The sequence below is a fragment of the Zonotrichia leucophrys genome, chromosome 29 (genome assembly GCF_028769735.1).
Source record: "Zonotrichia leucophrys gambelii isolate GWCS_2022_RI chromosome 29, RI_Zleu_2.0, whole genome shotgun sequence".
Lineage (NCBI taxonomy): Eukaryota > Metazoa > Chordata > Aves > Passeriformes > Passerellidae > Zonotrichia > Zonotrichia leucophrys.
In genome coordinates, this window is record NC_088198.1 from 2,327,898 (window position 1) to 2,340,694 (window position 12,797).

At 62.3% G+C, this 12,797-nt stretch overlaps 1 protein-coding gene across 1 annotated transcript in view; it reads right to left on the bottom strand.

Moving 5' to 3' along the window:
- Positions 1–12,597, bottom strand: part of ESYT1 (extended synaptotagmin 1) — a 25,177-nt gene extending 12,580 nt beyond the window's left edge. Inside the window, exons 1-10 of the mRNA XM_064734659.1 lie at positions 12,291–12,597; positions 11,403–11,444; positions 9,367–9,501; positions 8,198–8,271; positions 8,028–8,100; positions 7,858–7,947; positions 6,177–6,232; positions 5,027–5,150; positions 2,742–2,918; positions 284–362 (exon numbers count right to left, since the gene is read on the bottom strand). Of these exons, the coding sequence (XP_064590729.1) occupies positions 284–362; positions 2,742–2,918; positions 5,027–5,150; positions 6,177–6,232; positions 7,858–7,947; positions 8,028–8,100; positions 8,198–8,271; positions 9,367–9,501; positions 11,403–11,444; positions 12,291–12,542 (1,102 nt within the window). The 5' untranslated portion in view covers positions 12,543–12,597. The remainder of the gene's footprint in view (positions 1–283; positions 363–2,741; positions 2,919–5,026; positions 5,151–6,176; positions 6,233–7,857; positions 7,948–8,027; positions 8,101–8,197; positions 8,272–9,366; positions 9,502–11,402; positions 11,445–12,290) is intronic.
- Between the last annotated feature and the right edge of the window lie 200 nt (positions 12,598–12,797).

Sequence of the window (12,797 nt, forward strand, 5' to 3'; positions counted from 1 at the left end):
GGGGATTTGGGGGTTTTGGAATTTTTGCGGACTTGGGAATTTGGGGATTTGGGGATTTGGGAATTTGGAGATTTAGGAGTTTGGGGATTTGGAGACTGGGGAATTTTGGGATTTGGGAATTTGGGAGTTATTTGGGGATTTGGGGGTTTTGGAATTTTTGCGGACTTGGGAATTTGGGGAATTTGGGAATTTTGGGATTTGTGGATTTTTGGGAATTTGGGGATTTGGGAATGGGGTTGGAGACCCCTCCCCAGATTTGGGGGTGCCCCCCAGGCTCACCTGCCCAGCAGATCGTCCTTGTCGGGGTCTTTGTCGTAGAGCTCCACCTCCAGCTCCTGCCCCGGCACCTCGTGCACCATGAACTGGGGGGACGGCGAGGATTGGGGGTCCCGGCTGCCCCCCAGGTCCCCAAAATCCCCTCTGGGGGTCCCCGTGTCCGTCCCTCTGTCCGTCCCTGTCCCTCTGTCCATCCCTGTCCCTCTGTCCATCCCTCTGTCCCTCTGTCCATCCCTGCATCCCTCTGTCCATCCTTGTCCCTCTGTCCGTCCCTGTCCCTCTGTCCGTCCCTGTCCCTCCATCCATCCCTCTGTCCCTCTGTCCATCCCTGTCCCTCTGTCCATCCCTGTCCCTCTGTCCATCCCTCTGTCCATCCCTGTCCCTCTGTCCGTCCTCACCGTCCATGCCTCCATCCCCACTGTCCATCCCTCCATGGCCGGTGTCCATTTCTCTGTCCCTTTGTCCATCCCTGCATCCCTCTGTCCATCCCCTCTGTCCCTCTGTCCATCCCTGTCTGTCCCTCTGTCCATCCCCACATCCCCACTGTCCATCCCTCTGTGTCCATCCCCTCTGTCTCTCTGTCCATCTCTGGTGTCCATCCTTCTGTCCCTCTGTCCATCCCTGTCCCTCTGTCCATCCTCACCGTCCGTGCCTCCATCCCCACTGTCCATCCCTCTGTCCATCCGTCTTGGTCCATCCCTCCATGGCCGGTGTCCATTTCTCTGTCCCTTTGTCCATCCCTGTCCCTCTGTCCATCCCTGTCCCTCTGTCCATCCCTGTCCATCCCTCTGTCCCTCTGTCCATCCCTGTCCCTCTGTCCATTCCTGTCCCTCTGTCCATCCCTGTCCCTCTGTCCATCCTCACCGTCCATCCCTCCATCCCCACTGTCCATCCCTCTGCCCGTCACTCGGTCCATCCCTCCATGGCCGGTGTCCATTTCTCTGTCCCTTTGTCCATTCCTGTCCCTCTGTCCATCCCTGTCCCTCTGTCCATCCCTGTCCCTCTGTCCATCCCTGTCCCTCTGTCCATCCCTGTCCCTCTGTCCATCCTCACCGTCCATGCCTCCATCCCCACTGTCCATCCCTCTTGGTCCATCCCTCCATGGCCGGTGTCCATTTCTCTGTCCCTTTGTCCATCCCTGCATCCCTCTGTCCATCCCTCTGTCCCTCTGTCCATCCCTCTGTCCCTCTGTCCATTCCTGTCCCTCTGTCCATCCCTGCATCCCTCTGTCCATCCCTGTCTGTCCCTCTGTCCATCCCCACCATCCATCTCTCTGTCCGTCCCTCCATCCCCACTGTCCATCCCTCTGTGTCCATCCTCTCTGTCTCTCTGTCCATCTCTGGTGGCCATCCTTCTGTCCCTCTGTCCATCCCTCCATCTCCACTGTCCGTCCATCCACCCATCCATCCATCCATCCGTCCGTCCATCCATCCATCCATCCATCCATCCATCCATCCATCCATCCATCCATCCATCCATCATCCATCCATCCATCCATCCGTCCATCCATCCATCCATCATCCATCCATCATCCATCCATCCGTCCGTCCGTCCATCCATCCATCCATCCATCCATCCATCCATCCATCCATCATCCATCCATCCATCCATCCATCCATCCATCCATCCATCCATCCATCCATCCATCCATGCATCCATCCATCCATCCATCCATCCATCCGTCCGTCCGTCCGTCCGTCCGTCCATCCATCCATCATCCATCCGTCCGTCCGTCCGTCCGTCCGTCCGTCCATCCATCCATCCATCCATCCATCCCTCTGTCTGTCTGTCCATCCCCGTGTCCGTCTGTCCGTCTCACCTCGTACATCTCGTCCCACACAGGGTCCAGGCTGTCCCCGATCACCCTGCTGGTCGCTGCCTGTGTCCGTCCCTGTGTCCCTCCCTGTGTCCCTCTGTCCATCCCCGTGTCCGTCTGTCTGTCCCTCCCTGTGTCCCCCCGTCTGTCTGTCCCTCCCTGTTTCCCCCTGTCCCTCCCTGTGTCCCCCCGTCTGTCTGTCCATCCCTGTGTCCCCTGTCCCTCTGTCCATCCCCGTGTCCGTCTGTCCGTCTCACCTCGTACATCTCGTCCCACACAGGGTCCAGGCTGTCCCGATCACCCTGCTGGTCGCCGCCTATGTCCATCCCTGTGTCCCTCTGTCCATCCCTGTGTCCGTCTGTCCATGCTCGCCTTGTACATCTTGTCCCACACAGGATCCAGGCTGTCCCCGATCACCCTGCTGGTGTCCCTCCCTGTGTCCCGCTGTCAGTCTGTCCCTCCCTGTGTCCCCCTGTCCCTCTGTCCCTCCCTGTGTCCCCCTGTCTGTCCATCCCTGTGTCCGTCTGTCCCTCTGTCTGTCTGTCCCTCTGTCCCTCCCTGTGTCCCCCTGTCCCTCCCTGTGTCCCCCTGCCCCCCGTCCCTCCCTGTGTCCCCCTGTCCCTCTGTCCATCTGTCCATCCCGTCTCACCTCGTACATCTCGTCCCACACGGGGTCCAGGCTGTCCCCGATGACCCTGCTGGTGGCCGCCTGTGTCCCCACCCTGAGCAGCGCGTACGGGTCCGAGCGGCCCTGGACGAGCCCGCCCAGGAAGCGATCCTTGGAGCGGAGCGCGCGCGCGGCCACCAGGGACACCCGAACCACGCCCTGGGGACAGCGAGGGGACATTGGGGACACACAGCAACCAGGGACACCCGAACCACGCCCTGGGGACAGCGAGGGGACATTGGGGACAGTGGGGACAATGGGGACACCAGGGACACCCGCACCACGCCCTGGGGACATTGGGGACAGTGAGGGGACATTGGGGACAATGGGGACACCATGGGGACACACAGCAACCAGGGACACCCGCACCACGCCCTGGGGACAGCGAGGGGACATTGGGGACAGTGGGGACAACAGGGTCACCCGCACCACGCCCTGGGGACAATGGGGACACTGGGGACAGTGAGGGGACGTTGGGGACAATGGGGACACCAGGGTCACCATCGGGACACACAGCCACCAGGGACACCCGCACTACGCCCTGGGGACAGCGAGGGGACATTTGGGACACAGAGCCATCAGGGACACCTGCACCACACCCTGGGGACATCGGGGACAGCAGGGTCACCATGGGGACACAGAGCCACCAGGGACACCTGCACCACACCCTGGGGACAGTGAGGGGACAATGGGGACACTGAGGGGACATTGGGGACACCAGGGACACCCGCACCACGCCCTGGGGACAATGGGGACAATGGGGACAGTGAGGGGACATTGGGGACAGTGAGGGGACACTGGGGACACCAAGGACACCCGCACCACGCCCTGGGGACAGTGAGGGGACAATGGGGACATTGGGGACACCAGGGACACCATGGGGACACAGCGTCACCAGGGACACCCGCACCACGCCCTGGGGACAGTGAGGGGACATTGGGGACAATGGGGACATTGGGGACAATGGGGACACTGAGGGGACACCCGCACCACACCCTGGGGACATTGGGGACAGTGAAGGGACAATGGGGACACTGAGGGGACACCCGCACCACGCCCTGGGGACATCAGGGACAGTGGGGACTTCTGAGGGGACATTGGGGACAATGGGGACAGCAGGGACACCCACACCACGCCCTGGGGACAGTGAGGGGACATTGGGGACACCAGGGACACCCGCACCACGCCCTGGGGACATTGGGGACAGTGGGGACACCATGGGGACACACAGCAACCAGGGACACCCGCACCACGCCCTGGGGACAATGGGGACATTGGGGACAATGGGGACAATGGGGACATTGGGGACACCTGCACCACGCCCTGGGGACATTGGGGACATTGGGGACAATGGGGACACTGAGGGGACATTGGGGACAGTGGGGACACCAGGGACACCCGCACCACGCCCTGGGGACAATGGGGACAGCAGGGTCACCATGGGGACACAGAGTCACCAGGGACACCCGCACCACGCCCTGGGGACAATGGGGACAGTGAGGGGACATTGGGGACAATGGGGACAGCAGGGACACCCGCACCACGCCCTGGGGACATCGGGGACAGTGAGGGGACATTGGGGACACCAGGGACACCATGGGGACACACAGCCACCAGGGACACCCGCACCACGCCCTGGGGACATTGGGGACAATGGGGACACTGAGGGGACATTGGGGACACCAGGGACACCCGCACCACGCCCTGGGGACATTGGGGACAGTGAGGGGACAATGGGGACAATGGGGACAGTGAGGGGACATTGGGGACAATGGGGACAATGGGGACACCAGGGACACCCGCACCACGCCCTGGGGACATTGGGGACAATGGGGACATTGGAGCCAATGGGGACAATGGGGACAATGGGGACAATGGAGACACCAGGGACACCCGGACCACGCCCTGGGGACATTGGGGACAGTGAGGGGACATTGGGGACAGCAGGCACACCCGAACCACGCCCTGGGGACACAGAGGGGACATTGGGGACATTGGGGACACCAGGGACACCCGAACCACGCCCTGGGGACATTGGGAACAGTGAGGGGACAATTGGGGACAATGGGGACATTGGGGACAGTGAGGGGACAATGGGGACACTGAGGGGACATTGGGGACAATGGGGACATTGGGGACACCCGCACCACGCCCTGGGGACAATGGGGACACCGAGGGGACACTGGGAGTGAGCAGGGACCCCCAGCCGGAGGGAGGAAAAGGAGCACGGGGGTGCCACGACCCCCCCCGGGCCCCGCAGCCCTCACCCGGGGCAGGGGCCAGCGCAGCCGCGCAGCCTCGGGCAGGTCGGGCAGCAGCGGCACCAGGAGCCGGTTGGGCAGCACCAGGTAGGAGGCGATGCTGTCCATGATCATCGAGTCCGACATGGAGCTGGGGGGGCCCAAAAATGGGGGGAAATACGGTCGGGGGGGTCCCCAAAAATGGGGGAATACGGTCAGGGGGGGGGTCCCCAAAAATGGGGGAAATACGGTGGGGGGGGGGTCTCCAAAAATGGGGAAATACGGTCGGGGGGGGCCCAAAAATGGGGGAAATAAGGTCACGGGGGGGTCCCCAAAAATGGGGGGAACACGGTCAGGGGGGGTCCCCAAAAATGGGGGGCACATGGTCGTGGAGGGCCCTCCTTTTTTCCCTTTTTTCTCCTCCTTTCTTCTCCTTTCTCCCCTTTTTTTCTCCTCCTTTCTCTCCCTTTTTCTCCTATTTTCTCCCTTTTTTCCTCCTCTTTTCTCTTTTTTTCTCCTCCTTTCTTCCCTTTTTCTCCTCCTTTCTTCCCTTTTTTCTCCTCCTTTCTTCCCTTTTTTCTCCTCCTTTCTCTCCTTTTTTCTCCTCCTTTCTTTCCTTTTTTCTCCTTTCTTCCCTTTTTTTCTCCTCCTTTCCTCCCTTTTTTCTCCTCCTTTCTCCCTTTTTTTCTCCTCCTTTCTCTCCCTTTTTCTCCTATTTTCTCCCTTTTTTTCTCCTCTTTTCTCTCTTTTTCTCCTCCTTTCTTCCCTTTTCCTCCTCCTTTCTCCCCTTTTTTTCTCCTCCTTTCTTCCCTTTTTTCTCCTATTTTCTCCCTTTTTTTCTCCTCCTTTCTCTCCCTTTTCCTCCTCCTTTCTTCCCTTTTTTCTCCTCCTTTCTCTCCCTTTTTTCTCCTCCTTTCTCTCCCTTTTTTCTCCTTTCTCCCCTTTTCCTTCAATTTTTTTCTCCTCCTTTCCCCCATTTCCCCCTTATTTTCCTCTTTCACCCCTTTTCCCCCCATTTTCCCCCATTTCTCCTCCCTTTTTTCTCCCCCATTTCCCCCCTTTTTTACCCCCATTTCCCCCCTTTTTCTCCCATTTTTACCCCCTTTTCTCCCCCCATTCCCCATGGCTGGGGGCACACGGTCAGGGGGGGGTCCCCAAAAACAGGGGGGGGTCTCACCTGAGCCCCGGGATGTCCAGCAGGTTGGTCATTCCTGTCCAGTTGATGTCCAGCGTCTGCAATGGGGGGGGGGTAAGAAAGGGGGGGGTCTGGGGTTCTTTTTTGGGGGTGGGTCCCCAATGTGAATTGGGGAGGGGTTCTGGACCTTTGTTTTGGGGTGGGGGAGAATCCTCAGGGTGTCCTGGGGGGGTTCTGGTCCCTTATTTGGGTTGGGGTCCACCCCTGCCATGCCCTGGGGGGGTTCCCATTCCCTTTTTTTGGGGTGGGGGTCCACCCCCAGTGTGTCCTAGAGGGGTCTGGGGTCCTTTTTTTGGGTTGGGGGACATCCCTGTGTGTCCTGGGGGGGATTCTGATCCCTTTGTTTTGGGGGGTGGGGGTCCCTGCTGTGTCCTGAAAGGGTCTTGGGGTCCTTTTTTTGGGGATGGGTTCCCAATTTGTATTGGGGAGGGGTTCTGGACCTTTATTTTGGGTTGGGGTCCACCCCTGCCATGCCTTGGGGGGGGGGTTCCATGTCCTGGGGGGGGTTCCCATCCCTTTTTTTGGGGTGGGGGTCCCCAATGTGTAATGGGGAGGGATTCTGGACCTTTATTTTGGGTTGGGGTCCACCCATGCCATGTCCTGGGGGGGTTCCCATCCCTTTTTTTGGGGTGGTATTCACCCCCAGTGTGTCCTAGAGGGGTCTGGGGTCTTTATTTTGGGTTGGGGGACATCCCTGTGTGTCCTGGGGGGATTCTGATCCTTTGTTTTGGGGGGTGGGGGTCCCCGCTGTGTCCTGAAAGGGTCTGGGGTCCTTTTTTCGGGGGGGATATCCCCAGTGTGTATTGGGGGGATTCTGATCCCTTTTTTTGGGTTGGGGTCCACCCCCGCTGTATCTTGGGGGGGGTCTGGGGTCCTTTTTTTGGGGGTGGGTCCCCAATGTGTATTGGGGAGGGGTTCTGGATCCTTATTTTGGGTTGGGGTCCACCCCTGCCATGCCCTGAGGGGATTCTGGTCCCTTTTTTGGGTTGGGGTCCACCCCTGCCATGTCCTGGGGGGGTTCCCATTCCCTTTCTTCTGGGGTGGGGGTTCACCCCCAGTGTGTCCTAGAGGGGTCTGGGGTCCTTTTTTTGGGTTGGGGGACATCCCTGTGTGTCCTGGGGGGATTCTGATCCCTTTTTTTTGGGGGGTGGGGTCCACCCTCGCTGTGTCCTGAGGGGTCTGGGGTCCTTCTTTTGGGGGTGGGTCCCCAATGTGTATTGGGGAGGGATTCTGGGATTCTTTATTTTGGGTTGGGGTCCACCCCTGCCATGCCCTGGGGAGGTTCCCACTTCCTTTTTTTGGGGTGGGGTCCACCCCCAGTGTGTCCTAGAGGGGTCTGGGGTCCTTTTTTTGGGGATGGGTCCCCAGTTTGTATTGAGGAGGGATTCTGGACCTTTATTTTGGGTTGGGGTCCACTCCTGCCATGTCCTGGGGGGTTCTGGTCCTTTATTTTGGGGTGGGGTCCACCCCTGCCATGCCCTGGGGGGCTGTTCCATGTCCTGGGGGGGTTCCCATCCCTTATTTTGGGGTGGGGGTCCCCAATGTGTATTGGGGAGGGGTTCTGGATCTTTATTTTGGGTTGGGGTCCACCCCTGCCATGCCCTGGGGGGGGGTTCCCATTCCCATCCCTTATTTTGGGGCGGGGGTCCCGTTGCAGACTCACCGGGCGGCGGATGAAGAACATGCTGAGCGCCCCCACGATGGGCACATCCCCCAGCAGCGGCTCCAGGATGATCCTGAGCACCCCATGGAGCTGGGGAGGGGGTCACAATGAGTGGAGACCCCTCCTCAAAACCCAAAACCCCCCCAAAATCCCCCCCAAAAAATCCTCACCTGCATCCCCTTCACCCCCGCCTTGCAGAAGAATTTCTTCACCTCCACATCGATCTGGACGTCACCCACGTAACTGGGGGGGTGCAAATTGGGGTGGGGGGCGTCAGCACCACCCCCCCGGACCCCTCCTCATTTTGGGGACCCCCCACCCCCTCCCCAAAGTCGCTCACCTGATGTTGAGGTCCAGCAGGATTTGCTTCTTGTGGGTTCCGGGGTGGGCTTGGACCCCCAGCACACGGAGGGGCTGTTGGGTGGGGGGGATTTGGGATTTTTGGGGAGGGGTCTCGGCATTTTATGGGGGGGGTTCAGGGGATTTAGGGGGTCCTGGGGAGGATTAGAGGGGGTCTGGGGGTGTTTAGGGGTTCCTGGGGGTCTTAAGGGGGGATTTTATGGGGTCCTGGGGGTCCTAGGAGGGGTTATAGGGGATTTAGGGGGTCCTGGGGTTTAGGGGGTCTGGGAGGGTCTGGTGGGATTTAGGGGGGGTCTGGGTGGTTTAGGGGGTCTGGGAGATGGTTTAGGGGATTTTGGGGGTCCTGGGGGGGGTCTGAGGGGGCTTAGGGGGCTCTGCAGGGGTTTAGGGGGGGTTTGAGGGGATTTAGGGGGTCGTGGGGTGGTCCTGGGAGGGGTTTAGGGGGATTTAGGGGGTCCTGGGGGGTCCTGGGAGGAAGTTTAGGGGTCTTGGGGGGGGGTTTGAGGGGTATTTAGGGGTCTTGGGGGGGTTTAGAGGGGGTCTGGGGGGGCTTTAGGGGGTCCTGGGGCTCTGGGACAATTTAGGGGATGCTGGGAGGGTTTGAGGGGATTTATGGGGGTCCCAGGGGGGTCCTGGGAGGGGTTTAGGGGGATTTTGGGGGGTCCTGAGGGAACAACAACGAAGTGTGGAGGGGTCTGGGGGCTTTAGGGGAGATTTTGGGGGGTCCCAGGGGGCTTTAGGGGAGATTTTGGGGGGTCTCAGGGGCTTTAGGGAGATTTTGGGGGGTCCCGGGGGTCTGGGGGCTTTAGGGGAGTGATTTTGGGGGTCTTAGGGGTCTCAGGGGGCTTTAGGGGAGATTTTGGGGGGTCCGGGGGTCTGGGGGCTTTAGGGGAGATTTTGGGGGATCTCAGGGGTCTTGGGGGCTTTAGGGGAGATTTTGGGGGGGTCTCAGGGGTCTTGGGTTTAGGGGAGATTTTGGGGGTCTGGGGGCTTTAGGGGAGATTTTGGGGGGTCCCGGGGGTCTCAGGGGGCTTTAGGGGAGATTTTGGGGGGTCTGGGGGCTTTAGGGGAGATTTTGGGGGGTCTCAGGGGTCTGGGGGCTTTAGGGGAGATTTTGGGGGGTCCCGGGGAGCCCCCCCCCAGCGTCACCTTCTGTCCCAGGTCCACCCTGGTGAAGGTGAAGCTCTGCAGGTGGGGGCTGGAGGCGCGGATGGCCGGGGCCACCGAGTCCGTGAGGAGCTTCTGGAGGTACTGACCCAGGAACGGCCAGGCCTGCGCCAGGACCTGCCGGACACACGGACAGATGGACATGGGGATGGACACACGGACACCGGGATGGACACACAGACACAGACACAGACACACAGACACGGACACACAGACACGGGGCCACCGAGTCCGTGAGGAGCTTCTGGAGGTACTGACCCAGGAACGGCCAGGCCTGCGCCAGGACCTGAGGGACAGACGGACAGACGGACAGACGGACAGATGGACATGGACACATGGACACCAGGATGGACACACGGACACAGACACGGACACACAGACACGGGGCTGGACAGATGGACACGGACATGGGGCCACCGAATCTGTGAGGAGCTTCTGGAGATACTGACCCAGGAACGGCCAGGCCTGCGCCAGCACCTGCCGGACACACGGACAGATGGACAGATGGACAGATGGACATGGACACACGGACACTGGGATGGACACACGGACACAGACACAGAGCCACCGAGTCCGTGAGGAGCTTCTGGAGGTACTGACCCAGGAACGGCCAGGCCTGCGCCAGGACCTGCCGGACACACGGACAGATGGACATGGGGATGGACAGATGGACATGGGGATGGACACACAGACACAGACACATGGACACAGAGCCACTGAGTCCGTGAAGAGTTTCTTGAGATACTGACCGAGGAACGGCCAGGCCTGGGCAAGGACCTGAGGGACAGACGGACAGATGGACATGGGGATGGACACACGGACACAGACACACAGACACAGACACGAGGCACCGAGTCCTGCAGGAGCTTCTCCAGATACTGACCCAGGAATGGCCAGGCCTGCGCCAGGACCTGCCGGACACACGGACAGATGGACATGGGGATGGACAGATGGACATGGGGATGGACACCGGCATGGACACACGGACACACAGACATGGGGCTGGACAGATGGACATGGACATGGAGCCACCGAGTCCGTGAGGAGCTTCTGGAGATACTGACCCAGGAACGGCCAGGCCTGCGCCAGGACCTGAGGGACAGACGGACAGATGGACATGGGATGGACACACGGACACACAGACATGGGGCTGGACAGATGGACATGGAGCCACCGAGTCCGAGAGGAGCTTCTCCAGATACTGCCCAGGAATGGCAGGCCTGGGCCAGGACCTGCGGACAGACGGACAGATGGACATGGGGATGGACACACAGACACTGGGATGGACACACAGACACAGACACGGGGCCACCGAGTCCGTGAGGAGCTTCTGGAGATACTGACCCAGGAACGGCCAGGCCTGCGCCAGGACCTGCCGGACAGATGGACATGGGGATGGACACACGGATATGGGCACCAGCATGGACACTGGGCGTGGACAGACAGACATAGAGCATGGACATGGGGGGGGCATGGACAGATGGACACAGGGCCATGGCCACGGACAGACAAGGGGCATGGACAGATGGACACAGACAGACAGACACGGGGGATGGACAGATGGACACACAGACACGGGGGATGGACAGATGGACACACAGACACGGGGGATGGACACTGGGAAAGGAGACGGACACAGGAAGTGGAAGGATGGACAGAGGGATGGACACTGGGGATGGAGGGATGGACAGAGGGATGGACAGAAGGATGGACAGAAGGATGCAGGGAGGGAGGGATTGAGGGACAGAGAGATGCGGGAGGGATGGACGGAGGGACGCGGGAGCGGCGGGGCGCGGGCCGGACACACGGACTCCCGGACAGACAGACACACGGACACACGGACTCACAGACACACGGACACACGGACAGACAGACACACGGACACACAGACACACGGACACACGGACAGACAGACACACAGACTCCCGGACACACAGACACACGGACAGACAGACACACGGACACACGGACACACAGACACACGGACACACAGACACACGGACACACGGACTCCTCACCTTGTTGAGCCATTCCGCCCGCTCCACATCCGGGAAGCTGACCTGGGGGGGACAGCGGGGGGGGGCCCTGAGCCCGGGGGGGCACCGGGAACCACCGGGCCCCTCCCGCCCGTGCCTCAGTTTCCCCAAGCTCCCGTCACCCCCAACTCCTCCCCAAAACGGGGGTCCCGGTGCGGTGGGGGGGGGGGTGCGGACCCCTCCCAGCCCGCGGGCAGCGGCAGGAAGCGGCCCCCGCCGGGCCCGGTGAGTCACGGCACTGCCGGAAGGCCCGGGCGGTACCGGGGCTGCCCCGGGGAGCGGAGCGCGGGGACCCCGCCCTGCGGCGAACCCCGGGGGATGGATGGGGATGGGGGGGGGTCCCGGTGATCCCGGGGGGTCCCGGTGCGGCCCCGCCCCACCGGGAAACGCAAGGAGCGGCTGGGGAGCAGCACCGGGGGATGCCCGGGGGGTTCCGGGGGTCCCGAGCGGTGCAGAGAGAAGCGGGACCGGGACCGGGGCTACGGGAGCGTTGCGGGATGCGCGGCACAGCGCGGGGGTCCCACCGGGGACCGTGCGGTGCCGCGGGGTCCCCCGTGCCGGGACAGCTCCGGGGCGGCCGTGGGAGCTCCCGGGGGTGCGCGGGGATCCCCCGGTGCGCCAAGCGCGACCCGCAGCGGAGCGGAGAACCGGGACCCCCCCACCCCGGGAAGTGCGGGGAACTCCAGCGGCGCGGCAGAACCGGGAGAGCCTCGGGAATCCCGGGGGTCCCACCGGGGGCGGTTCCCAAACTCCCACCGAGAGAGCGGCGGGGAGGGGAGGAAGGCGGTGCCCGGGGCGGGGATCCCGCCGGGGCTTCCCCGGGAGCGATAACGGCGCCGCAGCACCGGTAATGGCTCGGGAGCACCTTACCCAGGCCGGCAGCTCCCCGCGGGCGGCGGCGCGCACCGCCGCCTCTTCCTCACGGTGCAGGCGCTCGGCCGCGCGCATCCCGCGCTCCCGGGCGCGCCGCCGCCGCCGCCAGCCCGCGTAGAGCGCCAGGGCGAGCACCACGGCGCCCGCACCGAGCCCCAGCAGCCCCGCGGCGTAAGCGGGCAGCGCCCAGAGCAGCCGCCGGCCCAGAGCGCCCAGAGCCGCCAGCCCGAGCCCGCTCCGCCGCTCCATCTCCGCTCCGCTCCCGTTCCGCGCTCCCGTTCCGCTCCCGCCGCGGCGCCGCCCCGGCCGCGCCCCGCGCACGCACGCGGCGCTGATTGGCTGAGCGGCGCGGCCCGGGACACGCGCCCCCCCTCCCACACACACACGCACGCACCGCCCATTGGACGCCTGCCAGCTGCTGGCCACGCCCACTGAGCGCCGCGCCCTGGCCACTCCCTCACGCGTCAATCATGGACCGGCCGCCAACTCTTGGCCACGCCCCCC